The 22,629-nt window shown below is 38.9% G+C and overlaps 1 protein-coding gene across 2 annotated transcripts in view; it reads left to right on the top strand.

Annotated features, from left to right (window-relative positions):
- Positions 1 to 22,629, top strand: part of Frmd5 (FERM domain containing) — a 433,883-nt gene that overhangs the window by 205,345 nt on the left and 205,909 nt on the right. For both annotated transcript variants that reach the window (XM_090368524.1, XM_090368523.1), the window contains exon 7: positions 16,133 to 16,220. In XM_090368524.1, coding sequence (XP_090224650.1) covers positions 16,133 to 16,220 — 88 coding nt within the window. The remainder of the gene's footprint in view (positions 1 to 16,132; positions 16,221 to 22,629) is intronic.

The raw sequence follows: 22,629 nt of genomic DNA, 5'->3' as shown, positions 1-22,629 counted from the left end.
CTACTCCCATTTCACCCCTCCGTTCATTCGAAATACCTGTCCAGCTGAGCCTTAAATTTGTTTAGGCTATCAACTTCAACAACAAGTGATGGAAGTCTATTCCACAAACCAACTGCCCGCTGGCTAAAGGCAAATTTCCGCACATCTATCCGACATCCGTCCTTCCTCAATTTGAATTTATGCCCTCTCAGGTGATTATTCTGAGCAAGAGGAAGAATCCCATCGGCATTGAGCATGCTCAAGGCATTCAAAGCCTTATACACCTCTATCAGATCACCTCGCCGATGCCTAGTCTCCAGATTCTGCAATTTGCAAAACTTAAGCCTTTCTTTGTAAAGGCTTAACACTCCTACTCTCAATTTTAATTTATCCATGCTTATGTCACACCAAACTGACTCGACACTGCCCTGCCCATCGATGTCGAGTGGCTTCACTTAATTCGATTTTATGTGTTTTTTAACTAATAGCATAACCGCTCCTCCCTTCCCTTCCTGTTATTCTTTTCTGTAGACGTTGTACTCCCCAAATTCCAGTTCTGCATTCCTTATATCTGTGTGACACCATGTCTCTGATGTCCCAACAATATCTGCCTTTGATGTTTTGAGCAAAACCTCAAATTCATCAAATTTATTTACTAAACTCCTAGCATTGGTATACATGCAAGTATACATGCACCTGTTTCTATTCTTAGCTACCCTAACACAACCCATGTGTTTACTTGTACCGCAATGACTTCCAGGAGTCTCTTAAATATCCTGCATATTGTTTTTCAGGCTTCTGCTCATTCCAATAGAAGCAGTGCAAGAATCTCTTTCACCTCTGTCAGTGGCTACTGTTAATCTATTTGTCTTTGTCTCCCCCGAAGCCAGCAGTTTTCCGACCCACTTAACACTGCCTCGATAGCATCAGCAAATATTCTTGCACTCTTTCTATTTAAGTGTATCCCATCCCTGTAGAAGCAATCTCTCCTGTTAACAAGTACAGTCCAGGCTGAAAAAAATTCTACCCCTTGAGCCTTGCACAATCTTTCCAGGGCCAAATTGATCGACAAGGCTCTCATCATATACTCCCTCCTATCGTGTCTGGGCAGAATTGCAGACACTTTCAAATTCAACCCTACTTCACGGCTGTTTTTCAACAGTGATGACCTGTACTTGTTAAGTAATTCCCCCGGTCTCCTACTCTTAATATCATTAGTGCCAACATGTACAACTATATCACCTTTTGTGCCCTTAAAAGATGATATCCACTCTACAACGTTATCAACCTTTGTCCCTGGCAGACATACCCTGGTCCTGTTCCACCTATCCTTTTTACATAGCATGTTCCCCGTTTCCCTGACAATAGAGTCACCAACAACTACTAGTTCCTGTGGGACCAGTGCATTCTACCTTGGGGGCTGCCTCTGTGTTGCAAGATGACCAAGTGCAAGCTCTGGCGTTGATGTGGTCAGCTGAGAGCTTGATGGGCCCCTTAATTTATTTCCTTCGAGGTCATCCACGCTGTCCTTCAAGATCTCATATAGTCCCATAACAACGCTGAGTTGTCGCCTAATTTCCTTGCACTCCTTGCATCGTGCACACACAAAGACATCCCCCATGGCAGTATCATGTCCCGTACCCGATTGCTCCGCAAACATCAAGCAAACAGTGCATCTTAAAAGGCTGTGATTCAGAGGGCAACTGCCCCCCCCTCAGTTCTCCCCTGAGCCACAGCACTCCTATTAGCTTGAGCCCTTTGCTTTGCTGCTCTGGTTTGAGTCATGATTTCGATTTAATGTCAATAAAATTACAATTTCAGAACAAAATTAAAACCTTAAACTTGTATCCTAACACAGTTATAACACTATATTTATTTTTCAGTATCGAGTGTTATCTACGAGTTCCCTTTATATAACTTCCGTATCATGTTATGTATTAATTATTTGTTACGTTTGTACTCTAAGTCGTTATATATATAGTTAAAAGTACAATTTAATTGACAATGAAGTTTAACAAGATTAATAGATTTACTGATTAATTGACAATATTATATTATGCACTATACTATACTATACAAAGCTAATGCTATCGAATTCCGGATATGCTGTATCATGTTACAATGGCGGTAATTACAAATGGTACTTCTACGGACTCTTAAGTATTGATTAACTTCCAAATCTTGCTGTCTCAATTTAGAATAAACTAAGGATCCTGACTAGGTCTATAGCTACTTATAGATAATAATTTGATATAACAATTGGTTAATAAATCAGCTAAATACCGTTAAAAACCTCTCGTTCAACGGAGCTGCAATTTGTAACACGTGGATTTGATACTGTTACCGATACTAAGTAATACCCACAAAATCTCTATCAAGTTAAACTTTAAACTAAGTATCGTAACTATGAATATAAAACTACTCTAGAAAATAAGTAAATATGCCAATTTAAGCTAATAAAACAGAAAATAAATCAGAAAAAACTTCTCTTCTCCAGGAGCTGCAAAATAGCTGTGGCCGCACAGACTACTCTCGAACCCAAACTCGAAAGGCTTAAGTTTTGCAAATTACAGTGTCTGGAGACTTGGCACCAGCGAGGTGATCTGATAGAGGTGTATAAAGCCTTGAATGGTTTGAGCATGCTCAGTGCTGATGGGATTCTTCCTCTTGCTCAGAATAATCACCTGAGAGGGCATAAATTCAAATTGAGGAAAGACAGATCTAGGATAGAGGTGCGGAAATTTGCCTTTAGCCAGCAGGTCGTTGGTTGGTTGGTGGAACAGACTTCCATCCCTTGTCGTGGAAGTTGATAGCCTAAATAAGTTTAAGGCTTAGCTGGACAGGTATTTTGAACGAACAGAGGGGTGAATTGGAAGCGGTTTCTTTTTTTTTTTTTTTTTGGCTGATGCTGCATAAGCTTGCTTTCTTGCATCAAATGCCAATGCTAATGCTAGAACCAGGATATGTCTGTCAAGAGCAATAATTAATGATGATCAACAGATTGTCAGATTTTAAGGAGAATAAAGAGAATATTATTATTCATGTGGGGACTAATGATATTTAACATACATGATCTGATGATTTGTTAGACAAATATAGAACCATGGTGAAGAATTGCCATGAATTAGGTCAGAATGTCTGTGTCTGCAGTTCTCCCCAGGCACGATAGGAAGGATTATATGATGAAAGCCTTGTGGATTAACTGAAGACTTGAAGGGCTTTCGGGAGGAAATTTTTATCAGCTTGGCCTGCACTCGTAGATAGAAGGAATCTGTTTCGTAGAAATAGGATACATTTAAACAAAGCTGGTTCAAGAGTTTTTAGATAGATAAAACCAGTGCTTTTTTTTTTTTGTAGTAAAATAGGTGCCGGTACTTATTTTTTGCTATCAGGAAAAATTGAAAATTGAAAGGTTATGAAAAGTATTCTAAAAGTTTGTTTTTCTCCTGATATTGTTACTTTCATAGTAAGGTTTTTGGAATAAGAACAACAAATTTAGTATATCAACATGGTTTATTAAGCATAAATTTATTATTCAAATATATATAAAAAAAAATAAGTAAAATATGAGTAAAATAAGTAAATAAATCGATCAACTACTGAGTGCCGGGCACTCAGGATGTGAAGGGTCCATAGTCACGAATGGTTAGTGTAGTATCTCAAATAGAGAGCTTTATGGTGACTGAAAACAGTTTCCAGTACCCCAGCTTGGTCTAAAACTGAGGAACTAACGAAAACGTTATTTGAGTCTTTGCAGTTGTTGTGAATGACGACGGTGGGAGAAGCGACTCCGACTTCTTCCTGGGGAAGCGATTAAAGTCTTGAGAGAGAAGCGACTGGCAGGTGAGGGCTGTGCAAAACTGCGCAGGTGCCTCCCCACCACTGGCTCTCTGAGTTCCTCTTTGCCAGGACAACTCCACCTTTGAAAATTGTTAAAAAATATTTATCGTCACAAAATTTATAAATGACCTTTATAGAATTATTAACTAACTATTTAGGAACTTTTTTGTCACCAAAAGGCGAGTTGCTTAATATAAAGAAGCACGCTATCGAAGTGCAATTAAAATTGCACTTCGAAATCTATCATTTACACAAAAAGTAAATGATAGATTTCAGTCGGAATAGTTTTCCCTTGATAAACGTCGAATAACGCATAGCTAATGGGATTTTTAAATTTTTAGCTCCGTTAGCGACGGAAATAGAGGCAGAGGGGACACGAAAATTGCCCTATCTGACACCGCCATTTTTAATTTAAAAAATATTTTAAAATTATATTTTCAACCTACTCGTTGAGCTCTTTCCATCGATGTATAATAAGCTGTAGGTTGTTGACAACATTTTGTCCCCCCTCCCCACATTTTTCAGACAAATGTTTTTTCAATAACTATCAATATGGCGTTATGTTGGCACACATGATGTACAAATTCATGCAAAATTTCAAGCCACTAGGTCGAGTGGTTCTAGAGATACAATGCTGTGACGGACGGACAGACAGACAACCGAGTGACATTATAAGGGTCCTTCATTAGACTGCAGCCCCAAAAAATAATAAGTAAAAATAAATAACATAAGTAAAATAATAATTTCATAATAAAGTTTTTGTAGAATATTCAAATTTTTATTAAATTCTCATCCTACACCCTATGCCGACTTCTTTTCTTCCTCTTTGTGTGTCTCTTTCTGAATGATGTTTCCAGAGCAGCCACGAATTGACATATTTTGCTGGATCGAAGCAGGTCAGCAGTGGGCCTACAGTTTTAAGAAACTCTAGTGAAGAAACTGTTTTTGTCATCAATGAAGCTCTGGTTGGGCTGACAATCAGATTCATTTGTGAAAATCCTTGTTCACATTCACTCAATGAAATTGGTATCCTACTCAGAGCGTCCATCAAATGCTTCAATTCTTTCGAAACTATCTTTTCAATTAGGTATTCCCGAAATCCACGAATTGTATCTCTTACATTTAACTGTAACCTAATTGACAATTTTCTAACTTCATTTTCACCAAATGCTATCATTTCACGTTTAGAAGGTTTAATGCCTTTGTTGTCATCGTTTTCCTTCTCTCGCCATCGGTATTGTCACTAGTTTTTAAATTTGGATTTTTTTCTTTCCTTTCCTTTTCTTTTATTTTTTTATTTATTTTTTTTCTTTGGAACTGTCCAAAATGTCGGTGTCATTCGGATATTCAGGTACTGTGACCATGTAAACAAAGATAGGGAAAATTTACGGAAAAATGTGGATAATGCACTTTCGCGAAACAACATGATTATTCGTTGCGGTAAAAGAAAATTACTCCCTCCTAATTTTCGAATGGGACGCTTACAGTTGATTCGTAGCGGTGTCCAACCTACGGCCCATCAGGAAAGTGAACTAAAACAGCATTTTAAATTTTGTTAATTATCAAATTTTTCTCATTAAAGGTTTTGTTCAGTAAATGCAATTGTGTATTGTACTTGATAAAATTTTCAACTATTTTCAATTTTACTTTTACATGCAACAAGATATGGAAAAAAGGAACGTACTAAGGAAATCTAACTTCGAATTTTTTTTTAAATACGTCCCCTGTAATAGAAAAGTTTAGACACCACTGCAGTAGAAGGTGGACCAGAGCCCGTTGGGAATACCCCTTGATCTGCTCACTGCTGATTAGCGCGACTTCTCCGTATGTGGGACAGGGGTCAGATAGGTTTTACCAGGTACCACTAAGTTGTAGAATGGTAATCACTTTAGCCCTTTTAATTCGCGAAGCAGCACTAATTGCATAAATTGCTTGAAGGCCAGAAATACAAACAGTACGTACTGAGTATATTCTCTCCTAATCTGTTCGCTATATGAAAATTTTCTAGCTCAACAAAGTATTTTAAATGTAACTTCCAAGAGGAATTCAAAATAATTCGCTATAAAAGGACTTTGTTAAACAGAGGTCAGACCGAGTAATTTAGAATTATAAAAATTATTATACAGTTTAATGTAGAAAATATCTTAACAATAGACAGTGAAAAATGCAAATTTAGTTAAATAATTTTAAGCTTATTTGAATAGCAAATTTACGGAATATTAAAAATTTCAAAGTGCATTACATCCAAATGTCACAGGTCACTGTTAATAAAGGTGCTGGTATGCCGTACTGTTGCGTACCATCCCAAAAAAAGCACTGGATAAAACTATAGATATGGTATCTTCTTCTTCTTCTTCTTGGTCCTTAGCTGGCAGCTGGGGGAGGTGGTTGGCCATGCAACCAATATGCTGCTGTAGGTGCCGCAGGGTTTCGGACTTGCTCTGTGATGTTCTTCCATACTTTACGATCCATGGCATCAGTCCTGGCCTGGTTAGGGTCGAGACGTTGGCTCTTCAAGTCATTTTCCACTTGCTTGGCCCACGTTTTCCTAGGCATGGTCCGTTGGATGCTCCATTGGGTGGGTCGTTGTCTCCAAAGGAGTGTGGATGGTATTCTGTTCGTGCCCATTCTACATACGTGGCCAAACCATCTAAGCCTTCGCTTCTGGATTTGGTCGGCAATGGTTGGCTGCTGTTGGCATCTGGCGCGGATGGTATCATTAGTGATGCAGTCACGAAGTGAGATGCCCAAAATCTGCCGCAGGCATCGCATTTGGAATACCTGAAGTTTGTTTAAATCTAGCTTGAGACAAATCCATGTTTCTTATCTGTAAAGGAGAATGGGCAGGATCAAAGTCCGGAAGAGTCGGATTTTAGTCTTTGTGGAAATGTTGGTCCTCTTCCACAGACACCATTTGAGCGAGGCGAACGCAGTGGCCGCCTGTTCAATTCTACTGTGGATTTCCATGGTGGATGCAACTTTCTTCTCCTGGACCAGCGACCCAAGGTATTTAAAGTCCTGCACTTGCTCGATCTGGACGCCTTTGAGATAGATGGCGGCTTGCGACCCATCTGTTCTCAGGGCCTTTGTCTTATCAGCATTGATCTTCAAACCGTATGGCTGGGCAATGCGGGCAATGTCGAAGAGGATGTCCGTGGCTTCAGAGTCGTTACCAGCAAAGATAGCACTATCATTGGCAAACATCAGGTCAGTCACATAGTGATCCTTGTCATATTGTATGCCCCGTCTGTTTCTGAATGCTTGCCTCATAATGGCGTCGACCACAATGTTGAAAAGCAACGGGGAGGCTACATCCCCTTGGCGGACTCCAGTTTGGATGGTAAAACAGATATGGTATATAACAATGGGAATAAAATAAAACATATATATATATATATATATATATATACAGTGCTTTTTTTGTAAAGAAATAGGTGCCAGCACTCATTATTTGCTATCAGGAAAAATTTAAAATTAAAAGGATATGAATATTTTTGGAATAAGAACAACAAATTTAGTATATAAACACAGTTTATTAAGTATAAATTTATTATTCAAGTATATATAAAAAAACAAGTAAAATGTGAATAAAATAAGTAAATAAATCTGTCAACAATTCATGTCATACTGAGTGCTGGGCACTCAGTGTCATCCTGACAAAAAAAAAAAAAAAAAAAAGAAAGAAAGAAAGGAGAGATATAGAATTTGATTTTTTCTGTCATAGAAAGTTGACACTTGAATCTTAGTCTCATTTTAAAAGTTTTTCTGGCTTATTAATTTATGCTGTGCATTAAAAGGAAAATAATAATAATAAAAAAAACTATTAATAAAACATGAAATCACTTTTCAGTACTAGAAACTGAAAAAAGTTTCTAGTACCCCGGCTTGGCCTTAAACTTAATAATCAAGGGTGGGAGAAACGATTCAGACTACTTCCTGCAGAAGCGATTAAAGTCTTGGGTGAGAAGCGACTGACAGGTGAGGGCCCTGCAAGGCTCCATGCAGGTCCTCCCCACCACCACCTCCTCAACACTGGCTCTCTGAGTACCTCCTTGCCGGGACAACCCAGCTTTGAAAATATTTAAGAAATACTTGTCGCGAAATTTATAAATGACCTTTATAGAATTATTAACTAACTATTTAGCAACCGTTTTGTAGCTAATAGAGTTACTTAGTAAAAAGAAGCACTATTGAAGTTCAATAAATTGAAGTGCAACAAAAAAAAAGATTTTGAACTAATTTTAACACAAAAATAAATGATGGATTTCAATCGGAATAATTTTCCCTTGATAAGCATTGAATAACGCATAGTTAATGTGATTTTAAAATTTTAGCTCTGTTAGCGATGGAAATAGTGGGGAGAAACGAAAATTACATTTTCCTGTCTGATGCCGCCATATTTCATTTTAAAAATATTTAAAAATTATATTTTAAACATACTCGTTGAGCTCTTTACAATGGTGTAGCTATAGGTTGTCGACAACATTTTTATTTCCCACATTTTAACCCCCCTCCATTTCTCAGACAAATTTTTGTCAACAATGATCAATATGGCATTATGTTGGCCCACTTGATGTGCAAGCCCATGCAAAATTTCTAGTCAATAGATTGAGTGGTTCCAGAGATACAATGCTGTGACAGACAGACAGACAACCGAGTGACATTTTAAGGGTCCTTCGTTAAACTATAGCCCCTAAAAATAATAAGTAAATATAATTTTATAATAAAGTTTTTGTAGAATATTCCAAATTTTTATTAAGTTCTCATCTGACAACACCCTATGCTGACTTCTTTTCTTCCTCTTTGTGTGTCTCTTACTGAATGACTTTTCCGAAGCAGCCATGAATCGACATATTTTGCTGGATCGAAGAGGGTAGGTGGTGGGCCTACAATTTAATAAACAGTAGTGAAGAAAGTGTTTTTGTCATCAACGAAGCTCTGGTTGGGCTGGCAATCAGATTCATATGTGAAAATCCTCGTTTACATTCACTCGATGAAATTGTATCATACTCAGAGCGTCCATCAAATTCTTCAATTCTTCCGAAACCATCTTTTCAATTAGGTACCCTCGAAACCCACAAATTGTATTTAACTGTCACCTAATTGACAATTTTCTAACTTCATTTTCACCAAATGCCAACAATTCATGTTTAGAAGGTTTAATACCTTCGTTGTCCTTGTTTTCCTTCTCTTGTCATCGGTATTGTCACTAGTTCTTAAATTTAAATTTTTTCTTTTTCTTTTTTGTAACTGTCTGAAATGTCACAATCATTCCGATATTCAGGTACTGTGCCATGTAAACAGAGATAGGGAAAATTTACAGAAAAATGTGGATAACGCACTTCTGCGAAACAACAGATGATTATTATAAAAGAAATTACCTCCTCCTAATTCTTGAACGGGGCGCTTACAGTTCATTCACAAAGGTGTCCAACCTACGGTCTGCAACGAAAGTGAACTAAAACAGCATTTTAAATTTTGCTAATTATGAAAAAAATTCTCATTAAATGTAATTGCGTATTGTACTTAATAAAATTTTCGAATATTTTCAATTTTACTTTTACAAGCAACAAGATATGGAAAATGTAACACACTAAAGAAATCTGACTTTGAATTTTTTTGAATATGGCCCCTGTACGGGAAAAGGTTGGACACCACTGCAGTAGAAGGTGGGCCAGAGCCCATTAGGCATACACCTTGATCTGCTCACTGTTGACCAACGAGACTTGTAGCTATCCGACCATCTGTCCGACATACAGAGGTACACTGGACAGGTGGTCAGATAGGTTTTACCAGGTACCACTAAATTATAGAATGGTAATCCCTTTAGCTCTTTTAATTCGCTTAACTAGAGGTTGTCACATACATTCACTCAGATATGCCAGACAAGCTGTACTTGCTACCCGGGAGTCTAAAACGCTGATGGAACTGATATTCGGGTGACACTCAAGTCAAGTGGACCCAGTTTCGGCGAACTCCGGACGATCTGTGACAGCCAAATCCTCTGCTTGCACCTTCACGATGGTGGGACTGTTAGTAATCCTGGGTATAACCTCCATTCACAAGTACATGGTGGGTGACCACCCAGGTGTGAACCAACGTAAGCAGGGGTCAAGGGTGTGGTGCCCACACTACATGGTGCAATGCCACTCCTCTATGTTACCAGGCAGTACTAGGTGCTAGATAACTCTCTTCAACCGGTGCAATACCACCACTTTGCTTATTGGAGGCTTGAAGTAGTGGAACCCATGTTTAGTCTCTAGAGCTAAGTTCTGGTCACCCCTTCCCTATGTCTTCCATCATGCAGTATGATTGATGACTTTTGAGGTTATGATGAACATCGTGGCGAGATCCAATATTCCTTACATTTCGAGGGTACACTCTCAAAAAACAGTGTTTGCAGGCCGGTCGCTAGTTAGTACACCGCGCCAAACCTATTGGTAACTCTCTAGGAGGATTCTGGATCAGCTAGTGTATAATCTTGCTACCTCTACTCTGCCAGATAGTGAGTGGAGGGAGTCCGAGTAGTGTGTATATGGGGAGCATTGTCGAGGCCACGTTATGTCAAGGATCTGCTGGGTATATTCTTACCATGTGTACGCCATATCCAAAAATTTCATTACTTCACACAGCATGTCCCACCCACTTTTTCTTACTATTGAATACACCATGAATTGTCAAACTAATAAAGAAAGCTTATCTGCGAAAAGATCTAAACCTTCCAAGCACTTCCTAATTCATTTCACAAATATACGTGGTCTCAATTTTAATCTTAACGATGTCCATTTCCACTTGCAGTTTGCCAAACCCCATGTCCTTTCCTGACAGAATCTCGGTTATCGGTTGGTTCAGATACTGCTCATATCAGTTGGCCAAATTATTCACTGTATGATACCTTTCGCCTCAAAGGTGGTACTTGTGCATATGTCTATTCCGATATTCTCTGTCAAAGAATTGTTAATTTGGAATCTCCTCTTCTATTTTCTATGGCTTAAAATCTCTCTACATCATTGTGTCACATCCTTCTGCTGTCTCTACCGTTCTCCCAACTCCACTAATCACTTGGAGCTCTTTGACTTCCTCTCTTTAGAACTTGACTTTCTCCAGTCCAACCTTCCTAACAGTGAGGTAATTTTCCTTGGGTGATTTTAATGTTCCCAACTCCAGCTGGCTTCCGTTTTCTAGTCACACTGACCTAGCTGGTCGAGAAGCTGAGGCTTTTGCAATTTCTAATAACCTTGCACAGATTGTACATTTACCTAAAAGAATACCGGACAATCCTAACAATACAGCCAACACGCTTGATCTTTTTCTCACAAACAAACCCGTCTAAGTACACGGACGAAGTGAGTGGTCCTTTAGATACCTCAAATCACAACTTGGTGATTGTCTCTTCTCCAGTGGAGCCTTTATGTCATGGTTATTCCCAACTTTGTATGTTTGGCATTACAAGAATGCAAAATGGGATGACCTGCGAGATTTCTTTTTTCATCTTGGTCGGACTAGTGTTTCAAAACTTCTGATGTCAACATTTGCTCTGATCGCATCAGTGAAATTATTTTTGTAGGAATGGAATCCTTTATTCCACACTCCACTTTAAAAGGATTGTTTGTGAAAAAAGATCAAGCGTATTGGCTGTATGATTAGGATTGTCCGGTATTCTTGTAGGTAAATGAACAATCTGTGCTAGGTCATTAGTAATTGCAAAAGCCTCAGCATCTCGAACTGCTGGGTCGATGTGACTAGAAAACGGAAGCCAGCTGGAGTTGTGAACATTAAAATCACCAAGGAAAATTACCTCACTGTTAGGAAAGTTGAACTGGAGAAAGTAAAGTTGCAACGAGAGGAAGTCAAAGAGCTCCAAGTGATTGGTGGAATTGGGAGAACGGTAGAGACAACAGATGAATGTGACACAATGAGGTAGAGAGATTTTAAGCCAGAGAATTGATTTCTCCATTACTTTAGAAAGAGTAGAAGTAATTGCAATGGGATGATAATTGGATGGGAGGGATTTGTCACCCTTTTTAGGAACTGGCTGGATATGATCAAATTTCCTAGCAGAAGGAAAAACACCTTTGGAATAAGAAACAAGCAAATAAAGGCGGCAAAGAATAGGAGTAGGTTCAGGAGCACAAGTTTTGAGAACAAGTGGAGAAATATCATCGGGACCTGGAGCTTTCTTAGCACTAAGATTCGTCAAAATCCTTCTGACAACTTTTTGACGGAAGACAACAGGAGGCAATGAATGGAGCGTGGTGGGAGATGTTTTACCAAGATCATTAATACATGAGTTGGAAGAAAAATGGGATGCTAGCAGGTCAGCTTTATCCTTGACTGAGGTGGCAACAGAACCATCTGGTTTGGACAGAGTTGGGAGCAGAGATGCCAAAGTTGCGGCCAATAGCTTTGGCAAGAGACCAGAATGCTCGGCTACCATTAGGGCAAGAAGCAAGTTTTCTACTGTTAGCCTGTTCAACAATTGTTGTGAGCTTTTGGTGTAGGCAGAAAATGAAACTGGAGAAACAAGCCAATTACGATATGCAACATTCTTCTCTTGAACAGCCTTGGCACATTTATTGGAAAACCAAGGTTTAGATAAAGGATGAGATTTTAAAGTGGAGTGCAGGATAAAGGATAATATTCCTGCAAGAATTAATTTCACTGACACGATCTGAGCAAACCTTGACATCAGAAATTTTGAAACAGTAATCCGACCAAGGAAAAGAAGTCTCACAGGTCATTCAATTTTGCATTCTTGTAATGCCCAACAACACGAGGTTGGGAATAGCCATGAGATAAAGGCTCCATTGGAGAAGAGACAATCACCTAGTTGTGATCTGAACTGCCTAAAGGACCTCTCACTTCGACCGTGTACTTAGAAGGGTTGTTTGTGAGAAAAAGATCAAGTGTGTATGATTAGGATTGTCTGGTATTCTTGTAGGTAAATGAACAATCTGTGTAAGGTCATTCGTAATTGCAAAAGCCTGAGCATCTCGGCCAGCTGCATCGGTGTGACTAGAAAATAGAAGCCAGCTGGAGTTGTGAACGTTAAAATCACCAAGGAAAATTACCTCACTGTTAGGAAAGTTGGACTGGAGAAAGTCAAGTTGCAAAGAGAGGAAGCAAAGAGTTCTAAGTGATTAGTGGAGTTGGGAGAACAGTAGAGACAACAGATGAATTTAACACAATGAGGTAGAGAGATTTTAAGCCAGAGAAGATCAAAGAGAGGAGATTCCAAATTGCAAAGTCTCTGACAGGGAATATCAGAACAGACATATGCACAAGTACCACCTTTGAGGCGAAACAGGTTCACGGCACAGCCATGGCTGTGCCGTGAACCTGTTTATACATCACTCCTTGGAAAACCAACGTTGTACTGGAGAGACATAATTCAACAGCACAACATATATCTTCTATGTTTAGGTGGCACCCCCAGAGGGTCATTGATAAATACAATAGAGAGGAAGAGCCCAATCGGGTAGTTCCGCCTGTACCGCTTACCACAGTGTATGTTCCCTACTATCTGGACCTGTCAGATCGCATTGCAAGGATGCTTCGCGATTTTCAGACACGCTGTGTGCAGCTCCCGGGCCGGAGGTTGCATATATGAGACCGGAGGTCTCATATATGACCCCACTATTAGAATTCCCATTACTGGGGATTCTAATAGTGGGGTCATATATGAGATCACATGCCCGGATTGTGGGGAATGTTAAGTGGGCGAGACAGGACGGCGTCTCAAGGACCATCTGGGGGAACATTGAAGAGCGATACGGACCACAGAGCTCAATAAATCCGTCATTGCCGAGCACTATTGGGGAAAAATAACACCAGATCTCCTCCGACAACGCTGTGATCCTTGACCGGGCGCATAGATTCTGGGACCGCAAGTGGCTGGAAAGTCTGTGGATTAGATCCTCTCGCAACAATAGCATGAACAGAGACAGGGGAGTTAGGCTTTACCCCCTTTTTGAGGCAGTGGTTTTCGCCAGAGATAAACGTTTTAGTTTTCCCTGTCCCCAGACCACTTCCGGTTGTGGTACAAGTGAAAGGAATACCGAGTATGCACCTGGTCATCCACGTGTGTCGTGAACCTGGTACTTAAGGATGTGTCGCTTAAATTTCATTATTGCTGAGGAAGGAGGCAGACACCTCCGAAAGCTTTAATAGTGTTTTTATCGATTTTAAATTTATATTTTAATGCATTTTAACTTATTTACTTATTTTATTTTATTTTATTTTTGTTGTAAATTTGTTTTTTGTAAATAATCATATTTTTGTAAATATTATTTTACAGTATTTTGTTTTATTTTATTTTATTTTACTATTAAATCAGTTATAAACGGTTGGTGTATATGTTTAAATTTGTGGTATGAATAATCCCAACCTTAGAGGCCTTATTGCAGATACAACCTATAGATTCTGTTATAGATTTGTGGATGTGCATATCAGAGTTGGTGAAAGTGTGATCGAAACACTGATTAAGAATTGCTTCGGAAAAGCAGGATTTGCTAAAATGTAAATTAACAAAGATGAAAGGTATGAACTACTATAAAATATTGAGCAATCTTGGGAAGAACTCCAAGCGAGAAGTATGAACAGTGGAAAAATTGTTCTTGACGAATTTTTAGGAGTTGATAATGATGTCATGTTAGCTGAATATCCAGGTGACCCCCAACTTTTTAGAGCATTCAAAGAACTAGTGACAATGTCAGCAATGATTTGGACGAAACTGATGGCAATATACTGAACATCAATATTGCAGCATTTCAAACTTTGCATTGAGGCCTTCAGTGTGGGTCAGAAAACTGCTAGTTTGGGGGGGATTCACAGATTAATAGATTAACAGCAACCACAGGCAGAGTTGGAAATGATCCTTGCACTTCTTCTATTAGAATGAGTAGCAACATGGAGAGCAAGTTGCTGGGGATTTCAGGAACTGCTGGGAGTCATGAAATACACGGGCTGTGTTAGAGTAACTAAGAGTAAGAACAGGTGCATGTATACTTGCATGTACACCAATGTCAGCAGTATAGTAAATAAATTTGATGAATTTGAAGTGCTAGTTAAGACATCCAAGGTGGATATTTTTGGGATATCAGAGATGCTGTGTCACTCAGATATAAGGGAAACAGAATTGTAAGGGAGTGCAATGTGTATTAGGCGCCTCCGTAGCCAGGTGGGAAGGAGCAACAGTGCGTAGCACACGCTTCTTGATTAGACCGGGGTTCGAGCCCGTGACCACCAAATACGGAAAGGTCAGGGAATGACCACCGCATATTCCCGGAGCAATATGGCCTTAGTTGCTAATGCTCCTAAAAAATCAAACAACAAACAAACAAACAAACAGCAATGTGTACAGGAAGGATAAGAAGGGAGGAGGAGTTATACTGTTGGTTAAGAAACACATAAAATCTAAGGAAGTGCATCCAGTTGACATAGATGGACAGTGCAATGTTGAATCAGTTTGGTGTGACATAAGCACTGGGAGTGCTTCATGTGCCAGTTTGGCAAATGAAGCTCTTTCTTTTGCCAAACTCATTTGATGATTTCAAGTTTCTCTTCTAATTTCAACCATATACGTTGCTTTGGCTTGGTATCATCCCACTTTCGTTTTTCAGTCATAATAAAGGGATCACTGTGCATAATAAAGGGATGACTGTGCTAACAAAGGGATACACCTGTGCTTAAGAAGAGGCTGAACTTAGACCACCTTTGGAAATAAGTGATGCCAATACTTATATAAAGTACATATGCACATTGTATGAGCTTGCAGAAAGATCTAGAATAAGCGAGTGATGCAAATTTGTGGAGATCATCACTAGAAAATTTTAGAAAAATGTTAGCCCCAAACCACACTATAGTGAATCCTGTACTGATTGAAGCCGCACTGTGTGCGGTATTGCTGTACTAATAATCAGCTCCAACTTTTAATGACTTAACTTCCAATTAGTAATCTCAACTACAAGTTACCATTCTAGCACTTTTTTTTTTTTGAAAAAAATTGTAAAATTGTAATAATTAGCCATTTTCAAGGTACGCAAGAAAAAGTTACAGTAGAAATTACACATTTCATTTAACATGCAATGAGAGCCTCTAAAATGTCTTGGTAATTTAAAATTATCTCATTCATTCTTGGAAGTAAAATGATAAAAATAAAAATCGCTGTGTTTTGCTGAGTGTTATAAGAATAAATTGAATTATTTGCTGTTTATGAACTCTTTGAAGGTTTGGAACATTGTTTCTGTTATTATATATTTCATATTTTCTCTTTATTGTGGTTTTCTGAAGTGTACTGATATAATTTTCATAGGGGACAGGTCCCAGCTATTGTGGAAGTGAACTTTCTACGGAAAGCATGCTTGCTAGATACTTATGGTGTAGATCCTCATCCTGTGAAGGTAAGATGGAAAATCTTATTTAAAGCTTTAGCAATAATTCCAAACTGCTACCTCAGAACAGTGACATTCTCTATATACATTTCCAGCTAAACCTATTTGTTCTTGGCCCCGGGTGCCAAGCGTATTTCGAGGCCAAGCGATATTTGTGAGATTCATAAAGTGCTCTTCAAAGGCGATTAAAGTTGTTTTTTAATTCGTACATTTCTCTAAAGCCTTATTTTTTAAAACGGTTATACACTTGAAAAGCCACAAATTAGAACACAGAAAGAAAAGCCACCTTTCTTTTTTATCCATATTTCTAGATCACTAACCAACTAACACTTTAACCGCTTGGCCTCCTAGCGGCACTGCTCCTGCCTCCCCGTGGCGGGGCCGGAAATCTTGGCAAGTAAGTCCACTTGCCAAGGGCTAAAAGGAGTAAACATGGCTAACACAGACCATCAGGATATTGAGAACGATAATCCAAAGAGACAAAAGACTGATCGGATGGAGCAACCTTGCCCATCGTTCTTAATCATCCACTCTCTTACTAGTCAGCCCATGAATAAACTGTCTCCATTTGTCATACAAAAACATCTGGAGGGTATTGCAGGATCTCCCAAGATGGTGAAGAGACTACAATCAGGAGACTTACTTGTAGAAACCACCAACCACAGACATTCCGAAAAGCTATTACAACTTACAAGCTTTGCTGGCATTCCAGTTAAAATATCTCCACACACAACCCTAAATTCATCTAAGGGTGTGATATCCAGTTGGGACTTATTGAATGTCACCGAGGAAGAAATAACCCAAGAGCTGCAGGGACAACATGTAATTGAAGCAAGACAAATAATGGTTAAAAAAGATAACCAACTTACCCCTACAAGAAATATTATTCTCACCTTCAATACACCCAACTTACCCTCCTCTGTAAAAGCAGGTTATTTACTTTGCTGCATCCGCCCTTACATACCAAACCCTTTAAGGTGTTACAAATGCCAAAAGTATGGCCACTCACAAACTGTATGCAGAGGAGTTCCTGTCTGCCCTAATTGTGAATCCTCAGATCATATACAAAGTAACTGTACAGCAACAAAAATGACCTGCCCAAATTGCAAAGGTGACCTGCATCCTGCATATTCAAAGACATGTGAAAAGTGGAAAACTGAGAAAAAAATAGTAAAATACAAGGTTGAGAACAAAGTAAGTTACCCAGAAGCGAGAAAATTAGTTGCTCCTTCTATAACCAAAAATATGACCTATGCCAATGCTGTAAAAAAAAAATATCAAACAGTCTGCACTCAAACTGATGTAACAGTTCCCACTAACAAATCAATTTCTGATTGGGCTAGAAATGTTCTTTCTAAGCAACAATCCAAGTTCTCTGACCAGGCAAATAATACTCCTCTAACAATACCAGCGGCATCTCCTACTCCACTCATAGATACCATATCTCATAGTTCAAACGCAAATGTAGTAAAAAATATTCAGGACCCCACCATGGACACAGATGGCACATCCATACAGGAAGATCCCCTTCTAGAAATCCATGCAGAAGAAGAAATGGACACAGGTCGGCCAGTTTTCTCCAAAAAAGATAAATCTAAATTAGAATGTCATAAGCCAGTAACCTTCAAAAAGCAGTCAGATACATCTCCATCAATTAAACACAAATAATGCCTTGTATTTTACAATGGAATTGCTGAGGCTTTCGTTGCAACACAGATGATATCCGTGATCTAATTAACCGATATTCTCCAGTTGCCCTTTGTCTTCAGGAAACTTACCTAACCTCGCAAGTTTCTCCTTCAATAAAGAACTATTGTCTTTATCGAAGAGATCGTAATACAGCAAATGCTGCCCATGGTGGTGTAGCAATCTTGATAAATTCAAAGATCCCAACTAAACATATTCCACTTCAAACTGAAATAGAAGCTGTTACTGTTCATATAACTCTCCATATTTCAATAACACTTGTCTCAATATATCTACCACCAAGCCATACTTACCGTTTAAAAGATCTTGAAGATCTCTTCATACAGATACCTCCACCTCTCTGTATATTAGGGGATTTTAACGGGCACCACCCCTTATGGGGCGATCCTAAACTAGACACACGTGGTCGACTCGTTGAAAGCTTTCTAGAGACACAAAACCTCACCTTACTCAATACTGGTTCGCACACTCACATACAACTCCCAACTGGACACACCTCAGCAATAGATCTCTCAATTTGTTCTCCAATTCTCTTTCCAACCATAAAGTGGTACGTTTTAAATGATCCTATGGGCAGTGACCACCTTCCAATCATATACAACTTTTTAATATCACAGACTCCTTCAAACAAACGCCGCAGGAAATGGAAATTTGTTCGTGCAAACTGGGAAAAATTTCGGTCATCAATCTCTTTTGATGGGGAAAAAATCCAGCTCCAGAATATTGATAATGTAACAGATTACATCACATCACATCTCCTAAAAGTTGCCAAGGACACAATACCATTATCAAATCCCCCTGGTCGCCAGCACTATAATTACTGGTGGAATGAAGAATGCACAAGAGCAAAGAAAGCAAAAATTAAAGCCTGGAATTTATTTAGGCGATATCCAATCACAACCAATCTTATTAATTATAAGAAGCTAAGAGCGAAAGCACGATTTGTACAAAGGCAAGCCAAGAAAGAATCCTGGACCCGTTTTGCATCGACCTTTAACAGAAACACTGATCCGAAAACTATATGGAAAAAAATTAGACAGTTATCTGGTAAGTTTCCTACTATACTTTCTCCAATCCTCTCCTGGAAAGGGCAAGATCTATCCAGTCCCTTAGATATTGCTAATGCTTTGGGCAATACTGAAATCTCAGCAGCATCAGCCTATTCTACATCTTTCAAACGAATTAAAACCACCAAAGAAAAGCATGCTATTAACTTTCAAACTGCCCGCCTTCTTTCATATAACAAACCTCTTCAATACTCTGAACTTTTGCATGCTATTAGAACAGCCCACAATGGTGCTGTAGGGCCAGATGGGATTTATTATGTGATGCTACAACATCTTGATGACAAAGCTTTGCGCTTGCTGCTAGTTTTTTACAATCGTATTTTTTCAGAAAATGTTTTTCCAGCTTCCTGGCATCACTCTACTGTTTTGGCATTTCTAAAGCCTGGGAAAGATCCAACCAACCCCTATAGCTATAGACCGATATCTCTCTCAAGCTGCCTCAGCAAAATCCTAGAAAAGATTGTCCACAGAAGACTCGTCTGGATCATTGAGTCAGAACATCTAATGAGCCATAGTCAATATGGCTTTCGTAAAAATAGGTCGTGCTTAGACCTTATGGTCAAGGCTGAATTCGCCATTCGAAATGCCTTTGTTAAATGAGAACATCTTGTAATGATTTAAATAGACATAGAGAAGGCTTTTGACACCACCTGGTGGCATGGCATACTTAGTGATCTTTACTCCCTTGGACTGCGGGGAAACCTTCCTATATTTGTTCAAAACTTCCTACATACTAGATCGTTTCAAGTTCAGTACCAACATGCCCTTTCTGCAACGTTCATGCAGGAAGAAGGTGTTCCACAAGGTTCCGTATTGAGTGCCACTCTGTTTGCTCTTAGAATAGATTCGATTACAAGACAGCTTCCAAATACAGTTGAGACTTATCTTTATGCAGATGACCTTTCCATCTCCTGCCATTCCCAAATTATGAGGTCTATTGAACGGCAGCTCCAGATATCACTTAATAAAATACAACAGTGGTCTAGCCTCAATGGCTATCGGCTCTCGCAGCAGAAAACAGTTGCTCTCCATTTTTGTAGGCAGCGCAAACTTCATCCGGATCCCGAACTTCAAATTTCTAATGTCTCCATCCCGATCACTAATAATATCAGATTTCTAGGATTAATCCTTGACAACAAGTTAAATTTTATAGACCATATTAAAAATGTACGTACTTCCTGTCTAAAAAAGTTAAACATACTCAAAGCTTTATCCGCCCAAACATGGGGTGCAGATCGTATTTCTCTGCTTTGGTTATACAGGTCATTAATCAGATCTCGCCTTGATTATAGAGCTCCCATCTATGATTCTGCCAGATTGAGCGCATTACGCTGGCTTGATCCCATTCAACATGCTTTGAGGATTGCACTCGGTACTTTTAGAACGTTGCCCACACATAGTCTCTATATTGATGCTCACGAGCCCCCACTATCATTATGTAGAAAAACACTGTTCCTAAAGTATGCAGTTAAGATACAAAGTTGTGCCTTGCATCCCATTCAGTCATACTGTTCAATCCACCATTAGAAAACCTCTTCAGAAATAAACCTAGCATAATAAAACCAGCTGGTCTTCGCCTGCTTGAACTGATGGAAGTTTGGAACCTTTCCGTTCATTCCGTACAACAGGTAGCAACCTGCTGTCAACCACCATGGGCTTCTCTTCCTCTGGTGACTTGTGACACTTATCTCTGCCAATGGGGAAAGGGCATTCTACAAGCATCTAATATCATACAACTTCATGCAGTTCACACTCAAAGATATAGTGATTTTACCCCAATTTATAAAGATGGCTCTAAATCTAATTCAAACGTTGGAGCAACGGCAGTGTTTCCAAATACCGTTATTTCAGTATCCCTTCCATCTGAATTCAGTATCTTTTCAGCTGAAATATATGCAATTAAACTGGCCTTACAAAATCTCTGTGTTGATCAATCTTTAAAATCTGTTATTTACACCGATTCGCTTAGTTCAGTCATGGCTTTATGTAATTTCTCAGATAAAGTTTACCCTGTTATAGACGAAATACGAAGCATGTTACTAAAAATTGAAGAATGCCATCAACAGGTCATCTTCTGTTGGATTCCTGCACATTCTGTTCTTTTGGGCAATGAAGTGGCTGATAAAGCTGCAAAAAATTCAGCTAGCTTAGACTTAACTAATATCCCTGTTCCGCCATCAGGCTTCGCACTAACTATTCAAGCTGCCTGTTTGTCAGAATGGACAACAATCTGGCACTCTCAAACAAATAATAAACTCTTTCAATTTAAACATGATCCGAAAATTTGGCGCTCCAGTATCCGTACATCAAGACGAGAAGAAGTAGTCCTATCAAGGGCAAGAATAGGTGATACCCATCTAACCCATCTTTATTTTCTTAGAGGAGAAGATCCACCACAGTGTCCGCATTGTTCTATAAATCTGACTGTTAAACACATACTCATTGACTGCACCTACTATAGACAAGACAGAACATCAACCCTGCTATCACTGGTAAATCTTGATAAACCAATAACTGTAGAGAATCTAATTGGTGACAAGGCAAACATTTATGAATTTTTCAGCTTTCTGAAGCAGATTGGACTTTTTAATCTTTTCTGAATTTATGAAATTTTTTCATTTTCCTACATAAAAAAATGAATAGGCGCATTATAGCCATAGTAGCTTATGCGCCTTTAAATTTCCATAACAACAACAACAACTATTTGTTCTTAAGGGTGATGGGGATTTCAATACCCAGAAATGCCCATATCGTCTTTGTAAAACATTACATATATGGTGTTTTAAAGATTATGCATAAAGATATTTTTGTATAAAGTATATCATAAGATATTCTCTATGTAATTTGCGTATTGTAAAATAAAACAGTACCTATAATCATTTATATGTAGCAAAGGACAAAGGAACTGGATGCAAAAAATAATTTTAATATACTTGGATTTCGGGAAAGCTTTTGATACTGTTGCACATGGAAGACTACTGTGCAAATTGGAACACTATGATATTAAGGGCAAGTTGCTACAATGGATAAAAAGGTGGTTGAGTGGGAGAAGACAGAGAATAGTAATCAATGGACTCTGCTCTTCTTGGACTAATTTTATTAGTGGAGTCCCCCAGGGTTCGTTGTTGGGCCCACTGTTGTTTTGTGTATTTATAATTGTTATCGATGAAGGTATATCAGGCTTAATGTCCAAATGTATACAGATGATACAAAGGTTGGCTGGGTTGTTAAAGACAGTAATGGCAGTGTGCTACTGCAACAGGATCCTGCCTGCCTGGCAATCCAAAGGTCGCGGGTTTGAATCCCGCCTCGGGCTTGGATAAAAGTACTGCAAAAACCTTGGGAGGTGCATTATGGCCACAGAAGCCGATGCGCCAATAAATATCAAAGGGGGGGGGGGAAAGCAACAGGATCTAGAAAAGTTGAGCAAGTGGATTGAAAAGTGGCAAATGAAGTTTAACATTGACAAATGCAAAGTACCACTGTTGTGGTACTACATTTAGGGTGGTAGAAAATAAAAAAAATATCTGGGAGTAATCATGCAGTCAGATATGAAGTTACTGAGCAGTGCAGACAAGCTGCCAGAGTAGGTCGTGGGGTATTGTCAATGATATACAGGAATTTTGCTAGTGGGAGAAAAGGAG

This window comes from Mastigoproctus giganteus, chromosome 2, assembly GCF_048544385.1.
Source record: "Mastigoproctus giganteus isolate SK-2022 chromosome 2, ASM4854438v1, whole genome shotgun sequence".
Taxonomy (NCBI): Eukaryota; Metazoa; Arthropoda; class Arachnida; order Uropygi; family Thelyphonidae; genus Mastigoproctus; species Mastigoproctus giganteus.
The sequence above is the reverse complement of the archived record's forward strand: the minus strand, read 5'-3'. Positions and strand labels throughout refer to the sequence as shown.